General features: G+C 43.2%; 1 protein-coding gene across 1 annotated transcript; it reads right to left on the bottom strand.

Moving 5' to 3' along the window:
* Window positions 1–296: 296 nt before the first annotated feature.
* On the bottom strand, window positions 297–12,260 carry LOC109906990 (forkhead-associated domain-containing protein 1-like). The gene is made up of 7 exons (XM_031794107.1): window positions 12,113–12,260; window positions 11,670–11,749; window positions 11,293–11,388; window positions 10,589–10,815; window positions 9,626–9,794; window positions 6,324–6,404; window positions 297–5,186 (listed from the first exon to the last, which is right to left on the bottom strand). The coding sequence occupies exons 1-7, from the start codon at window positions 12,258–12,260 to the stop codon at window positions 5,013–5,015; spliced, it is 975 nt and encodes a 324-aa protein (XP_031649967.1). The 3' UTR covers window positions 297–5,012.
* Between the last annotated feature and the right edge of the window lie 4,275 nt (window positions 12,261–16,535).

Raw genomic sequence — 16,535 nt, forward strand, 5'->3', positions numbered from 1 at the left:
GGCAGGTTAGGAGAATTAGGTTAAGAAAAAGATTAAGGCTAGATAAAATGCTAAAATTTTCCCTGACTCGACTCAAACATACAGTATCTAGCTACAACCAGGCCTGCCCTGAGAACAGTCTTTGTTTCAACTAATGCAATGCAGCAAGAAATAGAGAGGATTTCCGACAGAGGAAAGGGAGATGGGAGGCAAGATCAAAGCTCTCAATTACCATGGTATCAAATCACTGTCGGATGAAAAAGGAATTTAGCCATTATGACAAAAAAGCAAGGAAGTCTTGAAATGTAACAGCTTAGTAACAGCTTATATAACATATTTAATCAAATGACAGTGATTGTCATTTAAACCATCTCTAAGTGCACCACAAATAGATGAACAAACAAGTATAAGTACTGATTAAGCAAACAGGGATGAATACTATCAATACATTGCAATAATAATAGTGATACTAAATGGAAAAACGATAATCATAAATCAACTGAATTAAAAAATGGATCCAAGTACCACAAGCAAATCTAGTATGCATACTGTATTCTCCATGACCCAGTGCAATAACAAACATGATTTTATTTCAAACAGTAAAGTAAAAACTAGACACAGTGATTAATGAACACAACAGGCTGTGCATGTTCCTATATCTTTCGTCTAACAAAGCCTTTTCCATTCCTTATGTCCAACAACACTGCACTGGCACTCCCCAAAATCAATAATATCAAGGCATAGAGGAGCAACATGTTCAAACAAATGAATGTAGGAGATTCTTTTCTGCAGAGTACATTACACTCTTAGAAGTAAAGAAGCCTGGAAGAACATTTTGGGGTTCTAAAAATTGCCACACAGAGGCAACCTTTCCGATTCAAAAAGGTTATTTGAGGAATACCTGTGTAAATGTTCAAACCGGAACATTTTTGTGATGGGAGGGGTTAAATGTTGTACCTTTTTACACTGAACAAATATATAAATGCAACATTAAATAATTTCAAAGGTCTTACTGAGTTACAGTTCATATAAGGAAATCAGTCAATTGAAATAAATAAATTAGGCTCTAATTTATGGATTTCACATGACTGGGAATACAAATATGCATCTGTTGGTCATAGATACTTAAAAAAAAAGATAGGGGCGTGGATCAGAAAACCAGTCAGTATCTGGGGTGACCACCATTTGCCTCAAGCAGCAGATGTCCCCTTAGCATAGAGTTGATCTGGCTGTTGATTTTGGCCTTTGGAATGTTTCCCCACTTGTCTTCAATGCTGTGCGAAGTTGCTGGATATTGGCGTTAACTGGAACACGCCTTCATACACGCTCAATGGTTGACATGTCTGGTGAGTATGCAAGTCATGGAAGAACTGGGACATTTTCAGCTTCCAGGAATTCTGATACCGATTCTTGCGACATGGGGCCATGCATTATCATGCTAAAACATGTGGTGATGGCATCGGATGAATGGCACGACAATAGGCCTCAGGATCTCGTCACGGTATCTCTGTGCATTCATATCGCCATCGCTAAAATGCAATTGTGTTCGTTGCCCGTAGCTTATGCCTGCCCATACCATAACCCCACCGCCACCATGGGGCTCTCTGTTCACATCGTTGACATCAGCAAATCGCTCGCCCACACAACACACTGTCTGCCATCTGCCCAGTACAGTTGAAACTGCGATTCATCCGTGAAGAGCACACTTTTCTAGTGTGCCAGTGGCCATCGAAAGTGAGCATTTTCCCACTGAAGTCAGTTACGACGCCAAACTGCTGTCCCTGGTGAGGACAATGAGCACGCAGGTGAGCTTCCCTGAGACAGTTTCTGACAGTTTGTGCAGAAATTCTTTGGTTGTGCAAATCCACAGTTTCATTAGCTGTCCGGGTGGCTGGTCTCAGACAATCCCAAAGGTGAAGAAGCCAGATGTGGAGGTCCTGGGCTAGAGTGGTCACACGTGGTCCGTGGTTGCGAGGCTGGCGGGACGTACTGCCAAATTCTCTAAAATGATGTTGGATGCGGCTTATGGTAGAGAAATTAACATTAAATTCTCTGGCAACAGCTCTGATGGACATTCCTGCAGTCAACATGACAATTACACGCTCCCTCAAAACTTGCGACATCTGTGGCAGCTTCTTGATATGCCATACCTGTCAGGTGGATGGATTATCTTGGCAAAGGGGAAATTGTCACTAACAGGGATATAAACAAATACATTTTATTTCAGCTCATGAAACATGGGACCAACACTTTACATGTTGCATGTATATTTTTGTTCAGTGTAATAATATATTGTTGAAGTGGCTGCTTATCAGAAAATACTGTCATATGTATACTTTATACTTATTTATACTGTCAGATGTAGGTCAACTGAACCTCAATGCTTTTACAAACTCTGTGTGAATGAATCTCAACACAGATAGCCTACATTATAATAAAACAAAACAGAATAGTCTTTAAGTAAATGACCAGTGAGGAGAGGTCAAACTTGACTCAGCATTGCTAATGGAAGCCACTGAGACTGTGGCTGAGCTAGCTGTTTGCGAAGGCAATGGTGCGAACCAGGGGCACTCTGCTGATTATAAAAAGATGAAAGCCAAAATCTGGTGTTAAGTTTCAGCCCAAACAGTAGCATTGTGACTGAGCTGAGGGATGGGAGCTGTAGAAATGCAACCACTGCCAACTTCATCGGCGCAGCTACGAATGTAAGGACTAAACAGGCCATAAAATGTTTAAGTTATATTCCTCAAGAACAAGATAATGAATTGATTTTACCATTGAACAGCAGGAAATATCCCAGATTGTGCCTTTAAGGAACACGCTGGAATCTGCACAGTGCCAATTAGCTGGTTGTGTCCACTCAGAAGGGGCTGACTGAGGAGGAGCAGTAATTGCTGAGGTCAACACATATAATTAGCAACAACTCAACACAGCGCTGTGGACTGCCAGCTGAAATCAAAGGCATACCAATGCCAGTGAGTGACATGCTCATGTTAAAAACAGACATAATTGATCCTGATTAATGAAAGCAGACAAACTATAATGGCGTCTGGAGATGAATCAGTGGTTTGTCTGTGATGGTCCAGACAGTAAAAACAAAAGTGCATAGAGTGACAAACATGTCTGAAAGACACCGAAACAAGTAGTAATGCATTGGGGTGAAGTTATACTGATGCACATGGCCATAGAGGTAGGTAGACCATAGCAAACATCAGAGAGGAGCAATGATGACAGACTGATGCAGACTTTTGCCTGGAGGCAACAAAGAAACATTGTACCATCAAAAAAAGTGTACCATCTGCTTGTATGCACTAAAATACCAAATCTGGGTCAGTGAGTGAGGAAGACAAGAAGCTTTTTTAGGAGTAGCCCTCATTATCTCTTACGACAGGGATCATCAACTAGATTCAGCTGCGGGACAATATTTTCTCGAGCAGACGGTCAGAGGCCCGGAACATAATAATTTGAAATAATAATAGAAATAATTTGTAGACTGCAAATTGATCGCAAAAAAACCCAAACAGATATCATATTTCACAAAAGCATAATCATTTCAAACCTATATTTGTATACGATCACATATATTTCTCCATTATGCGTGAGATTACTTTGGAACAGATTTCCAAAATTAAAATGACTTTGAGCTGATTTACTGGTGTTTTTACAGTCTTAAATTAAAATTTAAATGAAAAAAATAATAATTATAAACCTTTTTTATTTTTATTGCTGAGAAAACTTGGGGGGCCAAATAAAATCACTTGGTAGGCTGCCAGTTTGGGAACCTTGCCTTATGGGAATTGAGTCAAACAAATAGAGAGAGAAACCAAACCATGTACTGGCTCTATTATCTGTGGCATCTGCTTTATGTAGAACAATGGAGGATTAATATCCTGAATAATAGATTTTGCACATGCACACATACACAATCACATGCACAAACCGAGACAGACTCACACATAGGCCTACTCACTCACACACGTCATGAACACTGCCACACGTCACAAACACGCACTCAAAACAGCACACTGATGCGCATGCTCGCTCACGCTTGACCCTTTCACACCTTCCCACATACACATACGCACCTATACACACAAACCACTCTCTCTCATCCTATGCTCACGTGACTGTGACGGTATGTGCTGCTGTGAGCAAGAAAAGGCTCTGATGATGAATAAATGAATCAGCTTTTCTCTCTGCCCACTGCGATAACGGACCACAACAACCTCGAGGCATAGCGAGGAGGGCGGGAGTGGGGGAGGAGGACTACTGCAGATAGGAGGAATAACAGACTCCTTTTTTCTTTGTATCTGCGGTTCAGGGGCATATTCCTGTCATTAGCACTCACACTCCCGAAATAGCCGCTCAAATGGACGCCTTGGCCATTTTTTCTTTATTGCTGAGATATCGCAATGACGTGTCAACCAAAATATTATACTGTATCGGCAGAAATGTCTGCAGAAGAACGCATTTGTATTGTCGTGCATAAAGACGGCCTCATTTTCCGTGGTGAATGGATGAACAAGAGCGGTGAAGTGTTCCGGCTAAAATAATATAGCTGTGGCAGATATAGCCCGACAGACTTTTTACATTCAAAGCTCAGAGGGAAGCTGAGAAAAGCTGCCTTTGAAACACACATCATTAGCACCCACATGCTCATGCATTGACTATTCCATCATCTCTATAGGGGCATTCACTCATTACGATGTGGTGCAAAGCTATACAGTATATAGAACAAATGGCTCTGATGTGTGGTAGTATACAGCCACCAGCAGAAACTTCCTCATGGCCAGAAGCAGCGGTACAGTACGCGTGAAGCAATGAAATAGACTGACGCTGACTTGAATGGGACGGTGAGTTCTAGTAGACCTGCTGTGCTATATTTCTAATTCTATGGTGTGACGCACACTAGCAGTGTTCACTAGTCTCGTAGTAATGAGTGTCCTCCGCTGTTCAAGTCAAAAAGGACCCTTGAGCCGGTCTCCTTGCCCCTGGTGTCCAGTCACTCCAGTGTAGGGCAGGATTACAGTACATTAGGAGGGCTCTGTCAGTGGTGGGGCCTGTTGAGGCTGCTGCTGTACAATGGCCAGCTCCAGCTTGGAGGCCATCTTGCCAAACTCCTTCTTCCCAAGCTGCCTCTTCAGGGTCTCCACCTCGTACTCCTTCTTCTTCAGCCTCTCCAGCAGGCTGGATGTCTTCGCTATCGCCTGTTCAGAAGAAAAGTACTTAATTATCAATTTTCTATACAGTCCATGGAAATGTGTTTTTGGCAGAGGAAGACAGGGGCCCTATTGGAATATCTTCAAAATGTAGCCTCCGATCCCCATTTCCTTGAGGTAACCATTCATCTGACTGGATAAGTGAAGGTATGGTTTCCACCCTACTGATTTCTCCAATCCAACCATATCAGATACTCTGAACTAGCCTCCCTCCTTATTAGCATTAGCAGCTATAATTAATACTTCTGGGGGCTGCAATGGTAGTGTATTTGTGTGTGTGTTATGTGTGTGCGGGCGTGCAGTAACACGCAAGCAGAGAGAAAAATGTGCAGTTTTATAGCTAATCTCCTGCTATTCTATCAATTTTGCCATGAGGCTGAGAGAAAATGCAGCAGTTTTAAAGATCATTTATTGGTATTCTATACATTTTGCCCTCAGGCTGAGAGAAAATGTTGCAGTTTTAAAGCTGATAACGGGGGCTGCGGGGGTGTGTGTTACACCTCTGTGTGCATGTGAATTATTAATAGGTGACAGTGACATTTCTATTGATCTTTAGATTATGCTAGTGTGGTAGACAGACTCACGCAGCCAGTGGTTGAGGTACTGAGTTAGATGGGTATGTTTACTTCAAACAACAAACTGTGATTTTTGTGTGGAGCAGCGGCAAGTCAGAACCACCCATTTTTTGTTGTTGTTGGTAGGACTGGAGAGGAGAGACAATATAGGATGACTATACTATGTTAAATAATCATTCATTAAATATCACAAAGTTCATCTGGAAGCCACTTCCTTGGAACAGAACCAAGCAGACAAGCAACTTACGCTAGTAAATTGTAAATCTAGGATGTTAACGGTTTGTGGACTAAAACAGTGACATCACTGCGTGTAGAGTGAGGGAAAGTATGCTGGGTGGAACAGTATCTGCCAGGAGCCCAGGATACAGCTGTTTTATAACACCATTGGGTTTCATCTAATGGGTTTTCACAAAGTCACACAATGCAAACGTGTCTTTCTGTATTGTGTTCATACTGTCAAAAAAAAAAATTTAATAAAAAAAAAACAGTTGATACGAGCAGCAGAGGAATCATGTGTCTGTTTGTCTATCCAGCTGTGGCTCTGGCTCACCTTGTCGCCGGCCTCAGTACGGACACAGCTGTGAGAGGCTGTCTTCCCACTCCTCCTCTGGACTTTCTCCACACTCACTGCCTGTGGAGGGAAGAGAGAGAGGAAAGGGAGGTATGAGACGGAGGGGAGGAGAGATGAGAGGGAGGGAAGAGAGGGGTTTGAGAGGGAGAAAGGAGGGAGGGAGGTTAAGAAGGAATGAGGGAATAGAGGAGAAGACAGGGGAGGGTGAAAATGGAGGAAAGCAAACAAAGGCTGCGTTTAGACAGGCAGCCCAACTCTGATGTTTTTTTCCACTATTTGGTCTTTTGATCAATCAGATCAGATCTTTTCACATCAGATCTGGCCATAAAAATAGTGCTATTAATATGAAGCGTTTTACGCTTAATTAAGGTTATGCTGAATACTTGCTATATTATGCTGAAAACATGCTGCTGATACCAATCCTCACCCTGATTCATAGACACATTAAGCTGAGTCCATCTTACTCATGGATATGAGATATTAAGCTTAAACACATAGTGAGACAGAGGGGCCCGGGGGCCACAGTATACCTTTCAATTACTGATCTGTTAACTTACAGTCAATTTACATGAATGGCACTATGCTACAAACAACCAGAGAATGGCTACTATGATGACTGGAATCAAGGTAGTTTTGTTAACATGACTGTGGAAAATAAAAGTTTGGCCACTCTAAAATTCACTGTAAAAGCATATTGCCTTCTGGTACACACAGTATCTGCTGTTGAATGAAATGGCTGTTTTAAACATCAGTTCACAATCACACTGGATTAAGCCATGTCCCATACTACTCATACACCGAGTGTAAAGCCTTTTTAAAGTGTCAAGTTATGACACCCTACCCTATCCTAAGACATGGCCCAAACTGTCATTTGACACATAATTGCTGTTGCATAGAATACCATTTTGGACTACTACATATCCCCTACAGGATCGGTGCCGATCCTGTAGGGGATATATAGTAGTCCAAAATGGTAAAACAGCCATTTTATTCAACAGCAGATACTGTGTGTGCCAAAAGGCAATAGGCAGTATTAATAAACTAACTAGGCACATTTGGGCAGTCTTGATACAACATTTTGAACAGAAATGCAATGGTTCATTTAATCAGTCTAAAACTTTGCAGTAATAACAACATTTCCCAGGACATAGACATATCTGATATGGGCAGAAAGCTTAAATTCTTGTTAATCTAACTGCACCCGACCAATTTACAGTAGCTATTACAGTGAAAAAATACCATGCTATTGTTTGAGGAGAGTGCACAGTTATGAACTTAAAAATGTATTAATAAACGAACTAGGCACATTTGGGCAGTCTTGATACAACATTTTGAACAGAAATGCAATGGTTCATTTAATCAGTCTAAAACTTTGCACATACACTGCTAGTGGCCAAAATCGAAATTGCACCAAATCTGGAATATTACATTTTGCCTCCCTCTTCCATTTCAAAGATGTAAAAAACACAAGTTCCTTATTTGTTTTATATTTGACCAGATATGTGTTATATTCTCCAACATTAATTCACATTTCCACAAACATCAAAGTGTTTCCTTTCAAATGGTATCACGAATATGCATATCCTTGCTTCAGGTCCTGAGCTACAGGCAGTTAGCTTTGGGAATGTAATTTTAGGCGAAAATGGGGAAAAAAGGGTCCAATCCTTAAGAGGATGGCCGTGTTACATATTCTATAAGCGCCTTCGGAAAGCATTTAGACGCCTGGACTTTTCCCACAATTTGTTACGTTACAGCCTTATTCCAAAATGGATTCAATTTTTTTTTCTTCAGCAATCTACACACAATACCTTATAATGAACAAAGCAAAAACAGGTTTTTAGAATTTATTCCTTTGCTATGAGAAAATTGAGCTCAGATGCTTCATGTTTCCATTGATCCTTCTTGAGATGTTTCAACGACTTGACTTGAGTCCACCTGTAGTAAATTCAATTGATTGGACATGATTTGGAAAGGCACACACCTGTCTATATAAGGTCCCACAGTGCATGTCAGAGTAAACACCAAGCCATGAGGTCGAATGAATTGTCCGTAGAGCTCAGAGACAGGATTGTGTCGAGGCACAATTTTTATGCAGCATTGAAGGTCCCCAAGAACACAGTGGCCTCCATCATTCTTACATGGAAGAAGTTTGGAACCACCAAGTCATTATGGGGTATTGTGTCTAGATTGATAATGGGAAAAAATGATTGTAATGTAAGAAAATGTGGAAAAAGTCAAGGGGTCTGAATATTTTCCCGAATGCACTGTATATACTTGTATGAACACTGGTACTGTAGATGCTATTGACTCATACTGTATGTAATAATGAGCCTTAGGTTATAGGTTCAGCCCTATGGTCAATTGCCATTCTGCATCCCAATGAGACACCATCAGCATTTCCTAAGATTGTTCCAAGTTAGTTATCTATCTACTTGATATTACCGTAGATGGAGGAAATTTACCTTACTTAAGCACTTACTTGATTTTTGATCAATCCATACATGCTTGAACAGCACAACAAAGCCTGAGGAAGGGTCGGTCGGTCGGTCGGTCGGTCGGTCGGTCGGTCGGTCTGTCGGTCTGTCGGTCTGTCGGTCTGTCGGTCTGTCGGTCTGTCTGTCTGTCTGTCTGTCTGTCTGTCTGTCTGTCTGTCTGTCTGTCTGTCTGTCTGTCTGTCTGTCTGTCTGTCTGTCTGTCTGTCTGTCTGTCTGTCTGTCTGTCTGTCTCGTGTGAGTCGTGTGTGTCGTGTGTGTCGTGTGTGTGGACTTGCTTAGTGGACAATCGACTAGTCATGTCCATTTTCAATGGACTCAGCATAGCTTGTCTGAGGGTGGGCAAATTACCTGGAACAAAAGTATGAGGTTCTTGTGTCTGTTCTGTTAATAATGGCCCCAGGTAAATTACACAATTCCTACCATACCATGACTGGGATTCAACGGCACCGTCTGAATTTTACCACAGCTGTTGTTTTCCAAATACTACCTACCCATGCATACCTGGAAGTAGTAACATTAATGAAGCAGAAACAGTCAGGTACCCAGCAAAGTTTAACTAGCTGGACTAGACACATTTTAGGTGTTACAAAGCAAATCACCCCATGGGTTGGACTGTTGAACTCCGTTCTACCAGGCTCCTTTCTATACCTTACGGCTCTTTACGGCCCTGGTGTTAAGGCCGATCTCCTGGTCCAGCCTATTGTACATCAAGGTGAATATGTGTTACAAAACAAATAGGCCTCTGGGTTCGTTGAGTGTTTCACTCCGCTCTACTACTTTCTATACCTTACGGCTCTTTACGGCCCTGGTGTTTAGGTCTATCTCATGTTCCAGACGACTCTGGGTGTGGCGCAAGGCCTCGCGGAGCAGGCAGCTCTCTTGGCTCTCCGTCTCCAGCTCGGTCCTCAGCATATCCAGCCTGGACTGGAGTTGCTGGCCCGCCGCCTGGCTCTCCCTGGGCGGGGGAGGGGAGGGAAGCAGAGGGGGAGGACAGATGTAATAGACACGTATCAATGATCAAATCAACCTAACTACAATCCTGTTTCAAGTCACTTGAGGCAGGTGGGTTTTCTACTCATCAATCAAATGTGTTGACACATTACGTAAACACCAACCAATAAAAGTAGGTCAAATAAATAGTTGACTCTTGTGTTGCTCCTACGGTAGGCAGTTAGCGGGTGATTGGTTGACAAGAGTGTGGTGCTAGCAATTCCAAGTTATATTTGGTAAAATTTCTGCAGGGATTACATACAAATTATAAAAATGTATGCACTCACTGTACTGTATATTGCTTTGGATAAAAGTGTCTGCTAAGTGGCATTGTCACGATCGTTATAATGAATGTCGAACCAAGGCTCAGCGTACATAGAGTTCCACATTAATTAAAATGAAACTCACAAAAAAAACTATAAACAGCAAAACGAAACGTGAAGTCATAGCGTGCTCACAGGCCAATACACAGAAACAAAATCCCACAAAACACTGGGGGAAATGGCTGCCTAAATATGATCCCAAATCAGAGACAACGATAAACAGCTGCCTCTGATTGGGAACCATACCAGGCCAACATAGACATACAATAACCTAGATAACCCACCCTAGTCACACCCTGACCTAACCAACATAGAGAATAAAAGGTTCCCTATGGTCAGGGCGTGACAGGCATATTTTCTGTAATTTCATGAAAATTCACTATTGAGGAAAGGGATCTAGTTCATGGCCCTGTATTCCATTCTTTTACTTCCCTACCTGAGAGTAGTCATTTCTCTATGCTGCTGCTGCAGTAGGGTTTCACTTCGCTGGGCCTGGCTGTGCTGTAGGGCCATGCAGCTCCGGAGCAGCTCCAGGTCTGCGTGACGCAAAGAAGCCAGACTGGCCCTCTCCTCCTGGGGCAGGTGCTGCAGGGACACACACCCCTGCAGCTGGCCCTCGCTCAACTCCAGAGCCTCGCACAGCGCCCGTGCCAGATCCAGGTACTGAGAGAGAGAGAGAGAGAGAGAGAGAGAGAGAGAGAGAGAGAGAGAGAGAGAGAGAGAGAGAGAGAGAGAGAGAGACACAAATAGAGAGAGAGAGAGACACAAATAGAGAGAGAGAGGGACAAATAGAGAGAGAGAGACAAATAGAGAGAGAGAGAGACAAATAGAGAGAGAGGGAGAGAGAGACAAATAGAGAGAGAGAGAGAGACAAATAGAGAGAGAGAGAGAGACAAATAGAGAGAGAGAGAAATAGAGAGAGAGAAAGAGACAAATAGAGAGAGAGATAGAGAAATAGAGAGAGAAACAAATAGAGAGAGAGACAAAGACAGAATGAGAGGAGTAATTAATGATTAGTTGAATCAAGTAGGTGCTGGGCTAGGACAAATATCTGCACACCCTGTAGCTCTCTTGGGTTAGAATTGAAGAACACTGTCATAGCCACCAACACTCTACCCCTGAGAGCATCCTTCCACTCACTGTCCTCTCGCTGAGGTCCAGGGCGTCTGATAGGTCCAGTCTGGCTGTGCGCTCCAGGGTCTCCTCCCCCAATGCTCCATGGAGTGGCCAGGCACTCTAGATTGAAATGATCATGTAACATATGACATTACACAATACTAAGTTGATAATAATAGTCATAGGCTTTAAGATGAATTTCTCAGCAGAGTGAGTATTGGGACATGTTCATCGGGTGCATTTAATTAAGAACTTTTAATACATTTTGCAATGGAAAAAAAAGTAACCATCTGTCTTATGTAACCATACCAAACGTAACATATCATACTAATTTGAGTTCCCGGATTTATGTTTACTATGTTACGGTTAGTCTATGAGACCAGGCTGGGTCAGGTGCTTACCACTGCAGACCTCGGTGTGCTGAGTTTGCTCGTCTCACTCCCTGCTTGTTTCTTAGGTGCCCCCTGCTGGGTGAAGCACTCTGAGGGAACAAACCGTTACCCAAATATCAGAGAAGAGGAACACTTTGGAGGACACAAAGTTTTATAGTCTCCTAAGTCATTTAAATAAAATATATAGACAATGTACAATGACATTGACCAAGGCATAGAGATAGGGAGCAGCACAAAAGCAGCATATTTAAGAATTTAAAAAAAAGTATTTTCCCTACTTAAAAAAAACAAAACGTTATCTGAGATAATCTGATATGGGGTCTTAGGGCCCCTGGTCCCTGCCCTAATTAATCCTGCAATAGCCTTTGTCGTGTTCAATTATATCACATGGGAGCAAAACATGCTGTGTGCATGCTTTCTTTCTATATTCATAGAGTTTTGACTTTCCTTACTCAGGGGCCATGTTTGCTCCAAGGCTCCAATCCTGGCCCTCATCTCTGACAGAGCCTCCCTCTGATGCTGAATCACCTCCTTGTGTCGATAACCTCTGGACTTTGACCCCTGCTTGGCATACTCCCCAGGAGCAGTGACAGTGGCCATTTCCTGGACACAAAGGGAGAAAAAAAATGACGTTTGACTCAAATCAAATCAAATCAAATGTTATTTGTCACATACACATGGTTAGCAGATGTTAATGCGAGTGTAGCGAAATGCTTGTGCTTCTAGTTCCGACAATGCAGTAATAACCAACAAGTAATCTAGCTAACAATTCCAAAACTACTACCTTATAGACACAAGTGTAAGGGGATAAAGAATATGTACATAAAGATATATGAATGAGTGATGGTACAGAGTGGCATAGGCAAGATACAGTAGATGGTATTGAGTACAGTATATACATATGAGATGAGTATGTAAACAAAGTGGCATAGTTAAAGTGGCTAGTGATACATGTATTACATAAAGATGCAGTAGATGATATAGAGTACAGTATATACGTATATATATGAGATGAATAATGTAGGGTATGTAAACATTATATTAGGTAGCATTGTTTAAGGTTGCTAGTGATATAATTTACATCATTTCCCATCAATTCCCATTATTAAAGTGGCTGGAGTTGAGTCAGTGTGTTGGCAGCCGCCACTCAATGTTAGTGGTGGCTGTTTAACAGTCTGATGGCCTTGAGATAGAAGCTGTTTTTCAGTCTCTCGGTCCCAGCTTTGATGCACCTGTACTGACCTCACCTTCTGGATGATAGCGGGGTGAACAGGGAGTGGCTCGGGTTGTTGTTGTCCTTGATGATCTTTATGGCCTTCCTGTGACATCGGGTGGTGTAGGTGTCCTGGAGGGCAGGTAGTTTGCCCCCGGTGATGCGTTGTGACCTCACTACCTCACTACCTCACTACCCTCTGGAGAGCCTTACGGTTGTGGGCGGAGCAGTTGCCATACCAGGCGGTGATACAGCCCGACAGGATGCTCTCAATTGTGCATCTGTAGAAGTTTGTGAGTGCTTTTGGTGACAAGCCGAATTTCTTCAGCCTCCTGAGGTTGAAAAGGCGCTGCTGCGCCTTCTTCACGATGCTGTCTGTGTGGGTGGACCAATTCCGTTTGTCTGTGATGTGTACGCCGAGGAACTTAAAACTTACTACCCTCTCCACTACTGTCCCATCGATGTGGATAGGGGGGTGTTCCCTCTGCTGTTTCCTGAAATCCACAATCATCTCCTTAGTTTTGTTGACGTTGAGTGTGAGGTTATTTTCCTGACACCACACTCCGAGGGCCCTCACCTCCTCCCTGTAGGCCGTCTCGTCGTTGTTGGTAATCAAGCCTACCACTGTTGTGTCGTCCGCAAACTTGATGATTGAGTTGGAGGCGTGCGTGGCCACGCAGTCGTGGGTGAACAGGGAGTACAGGAGAGGGCTCAGAACGCACCCTTGTGGGGCCCCAGTGTTGAGGATCAGCGGGGTGGAGATGTTGTTGCCTACCCTCACCACCCGGGGGTGGCCCGTCAGGAAGTCCAGTATCCAGTTGCACAGGGCGGGGTCGAGACCCAGGGTCTCGAGCTTGATGACGAGCTTGGAGGGCACTATGGTGTTAAATGCCGAGCTGTAGTCGATGAACAGCATTCTCACATAGGTATTCCTCTTGTCCAGATGGGTTAGGGCAGTGTGCAGTGTGGTTGAGATTGCATCGTCTGTGGATCTATTTGGGTGGTAAGCAAATTGGAGAGGGTCTAGGGTGTCAGGTAGGGTGGAGGTGATATGGTCCTTGACTAGTCTCTCAAAGCACTTCATGATGACGGAAGTGAGTGCTACTGGGCGGTAGTTTTTCCTCTGAGAGGTTCAGCTCAGGATTTCACAACTCAGAAGTAGAGGTGGGGGACAACACTAAGTGGACTATGGTTGTAGACAAAAAGTCAATTGACAGGAAGGAAGAGCTGGATGCATCACCAAATGATTGAGTATGTGTATAATGCTGAAGAGTGGTAAGTACAAAGTAGGAAGACGAGTTGAGCCTCTCACACTAAAAAGAAGACCCCAAAGGTTTAGAATGCAGCTGGACACATATTCAATCTCTCCCTATCCCAGTCTGTTATCCCCACATGCTTCAAGGTGGCCACCATTGTTCCTGTACCCAAGAATGCAAAGGTAACTGAACTAAATGACCATCGTCCCGTAGCACTCACTTCTGTCATCATGAAGTGCTTTGAGAGACTAGTCAAGGATCATATCACCTCCACCCATTTCAATTTGCTTACGGCCCCAATAGGTCCACAGATGATGCAATCGCCATCACACTACACTGCCCTAGCTCATCTGGACAAGAGGAATACCTATGCAAGAATGCTGTTCATTGACTACAGCTCAGCATTCAACACCATAGTTCCCTTCAAGCTCATCATTAAGCTTGAGGCCCTGGGTCTCACCCCCACCCTGTGCAATTGCATCCTGGACTTCCTGATGGTCTAACCCAGGTGGTGAAGGTAGGAAACAACATCTCTACTTCGCTGATCCTCAACACTGGGGCCCCACAAGGGTGCGTGCTCAGCCCCCTCCTGTACTCCCTGTTCACCCATGACTGTGTGGCCATGAACACCTCCAACTCAATCATCATCAAGTTTGCAGACAACACAACAGTAGTAGGCTTGATTACCAACAATGACGAGACAGCCTCCAGGGAGGAGGTGAGGGCTCTCGGAGTGTGGTGTCAGGAAAATAACCTCTCACTCAACGTCAACAAAACAAAGGAGATGATCGTGGACTTCCGGAAACAGCAGAGGGAGCACCCCCCTATCCACATCAATGGGACAGCGTGGAGAAGGTGGAAAGTTTTAAGCTCCTTGGTGTACACATCACGGACAAACTGAAATGGTCCACCCACACAGACAGTGTGGTGAAGAAGGCAACAGCGCCTCTTCAACCTCAGGTTGGCTTTCCACCTAAAACCCTCACAAACTTTTACAGATGCACAATTGAGAGCATCCTGTCGGGCTGTATCACCGTCTGGTACGGCAACTGCACCACCCACAACCGCAGGGCTCTCCAGAGGACGGTGCGGTCTGCACAACGCATCACCGGGGGCAAACTACCTGCCCTCCAGGTTACCTACAGCACCAGATGTCACAGGAAGACCAAAAAGATCATCAATGACAACAACCACCCAAGCTACAGCCTGTTCACCCCGCTAGCATCCAGAAGGCGAGGTCAGTACAGGTGCATCAAAGCTGGTATAGAGAGACAGACAAACAACTTATATCTCAAGGCCATCAGACTGTTCAACAGCCATCACTAGCACAGAGGGGCTGCTGTCCATATACAGACTTGAAATCACTGGCTATTTTTATAAATGGAACACTAGTCACTTTAATAATGCCACTTTAATAATGTTTACATATCTTGCATTACTCATGTATATACTGTATTCTATACTTTATATTGCATCTTAACCGATGCTGCTCTGTCATTGCTCATCCATATATTATATTTATATATTCTTATTCCATTCCTATACTTGGATTTGTGCGTATTTGGTATCTGTTGTGGAATTGCTAGATATTACTTGTTAGATATTGCTGCACTGTCGGAACTAAAGTGGCAAGAAAAAGTATGTGAACCCTTAGGAAATATCTGTATTTCTGCATAAATTGGTCATAAAATTTGATCTGATCTTCATCTAAGTCACAACAACAGACAAACTAATAACACAAATTATTGCATTCTTCTTGTCTATATTGAATATATAATTTAAACATTCACAGTGTAGGTTGGAAAAAGTATGTGAACCCCTAGGCTAATGACTTCTCCAAAAGCTAATTGGAGTCAGGAGTCAGCTAACCTGGAGTACAATCATTGAGATGAGATTGGAGATGTTGGTTAGAGCTGCCCTGCCCTATAAAAACCACTCGCAAAATTTGAGTTTGCTATTCACAAGAACCATTGCCTGATGTGAAACATGCCTCGAACAAAATAGATCTCATAAGACCCAAGATTAAGAATAGTTGACTTGCATAAAGCTGGAAAGGGTTACAAAAGTATCTCTAAAAGCCTTGATGCTCACCAGTCCACGGTAAGACAAATATGTCTATGTCTATAAATGGAGAAAGTTTAGCACTGTTGCTACTCTCCCTAGGAGTGCCTGTAAAGATGACTGCAAGAGCACAGCGTAGAATGCTCAATGAGGTTAAGAAGAATCCTAGAGTATCAGCTAAAGACTTTTAGAAATCTCTGGAACATGCTAAAATCTCTGAAGAGTCCATGAAACGTAAAACACTAAACAAGAATGGTGTTCATGGGAGGACAACACGGAAGAAGCCACAGCTGTCCAAAAAGAACATTGCTGCATGTCTGGAATTCGCAAAAGAGCATCTGGATG

The sequence above is a fragment of the Oncorhynchus kisutch genome, linkage group LG17 (genome assembly GCF_002021735.2).
Source record: "Oncorhynchus kisutch isolate 150728-3 linkage group LG17, Okis_V2, whole genome shotgun sequence".
Classification (NCBI taxonomy): Eukaryota; Metazoa; Chordata; class Actinopteri; order Salmoniformes; family Salmonidae; genus Oncorhynchus; species Oncorhynchus kisutch.

What these genes read in the sequence shown, in the direction of transcription:
- LOC109906990 (XM_031794107.1), bottom strand. Translation starts at nt 12,260, where the DNA reads ATGGCCACTGTCACTGCTCCTGGGGAGTATGCCAAGCAGGGGTCAAAG. An exon ending in GCACACCGAGGTCTGCAGTG is followed by an intron (nt 11,389 to 11,669) that starts GTAAGCACCTGA and finishes ATTTCAATCTAG; the next exon opens with AGTGCCTGGCCACTCCATGG. An exon ending in GTACTGAGGCCGGCGACAAG is followed by an intron (nt 5,187 to 6,323) that starts GTGAGCCAGAGC and finishes TCTTCTGAACAG; the next exon opens with GCGATAGCGAAGACATCCAG.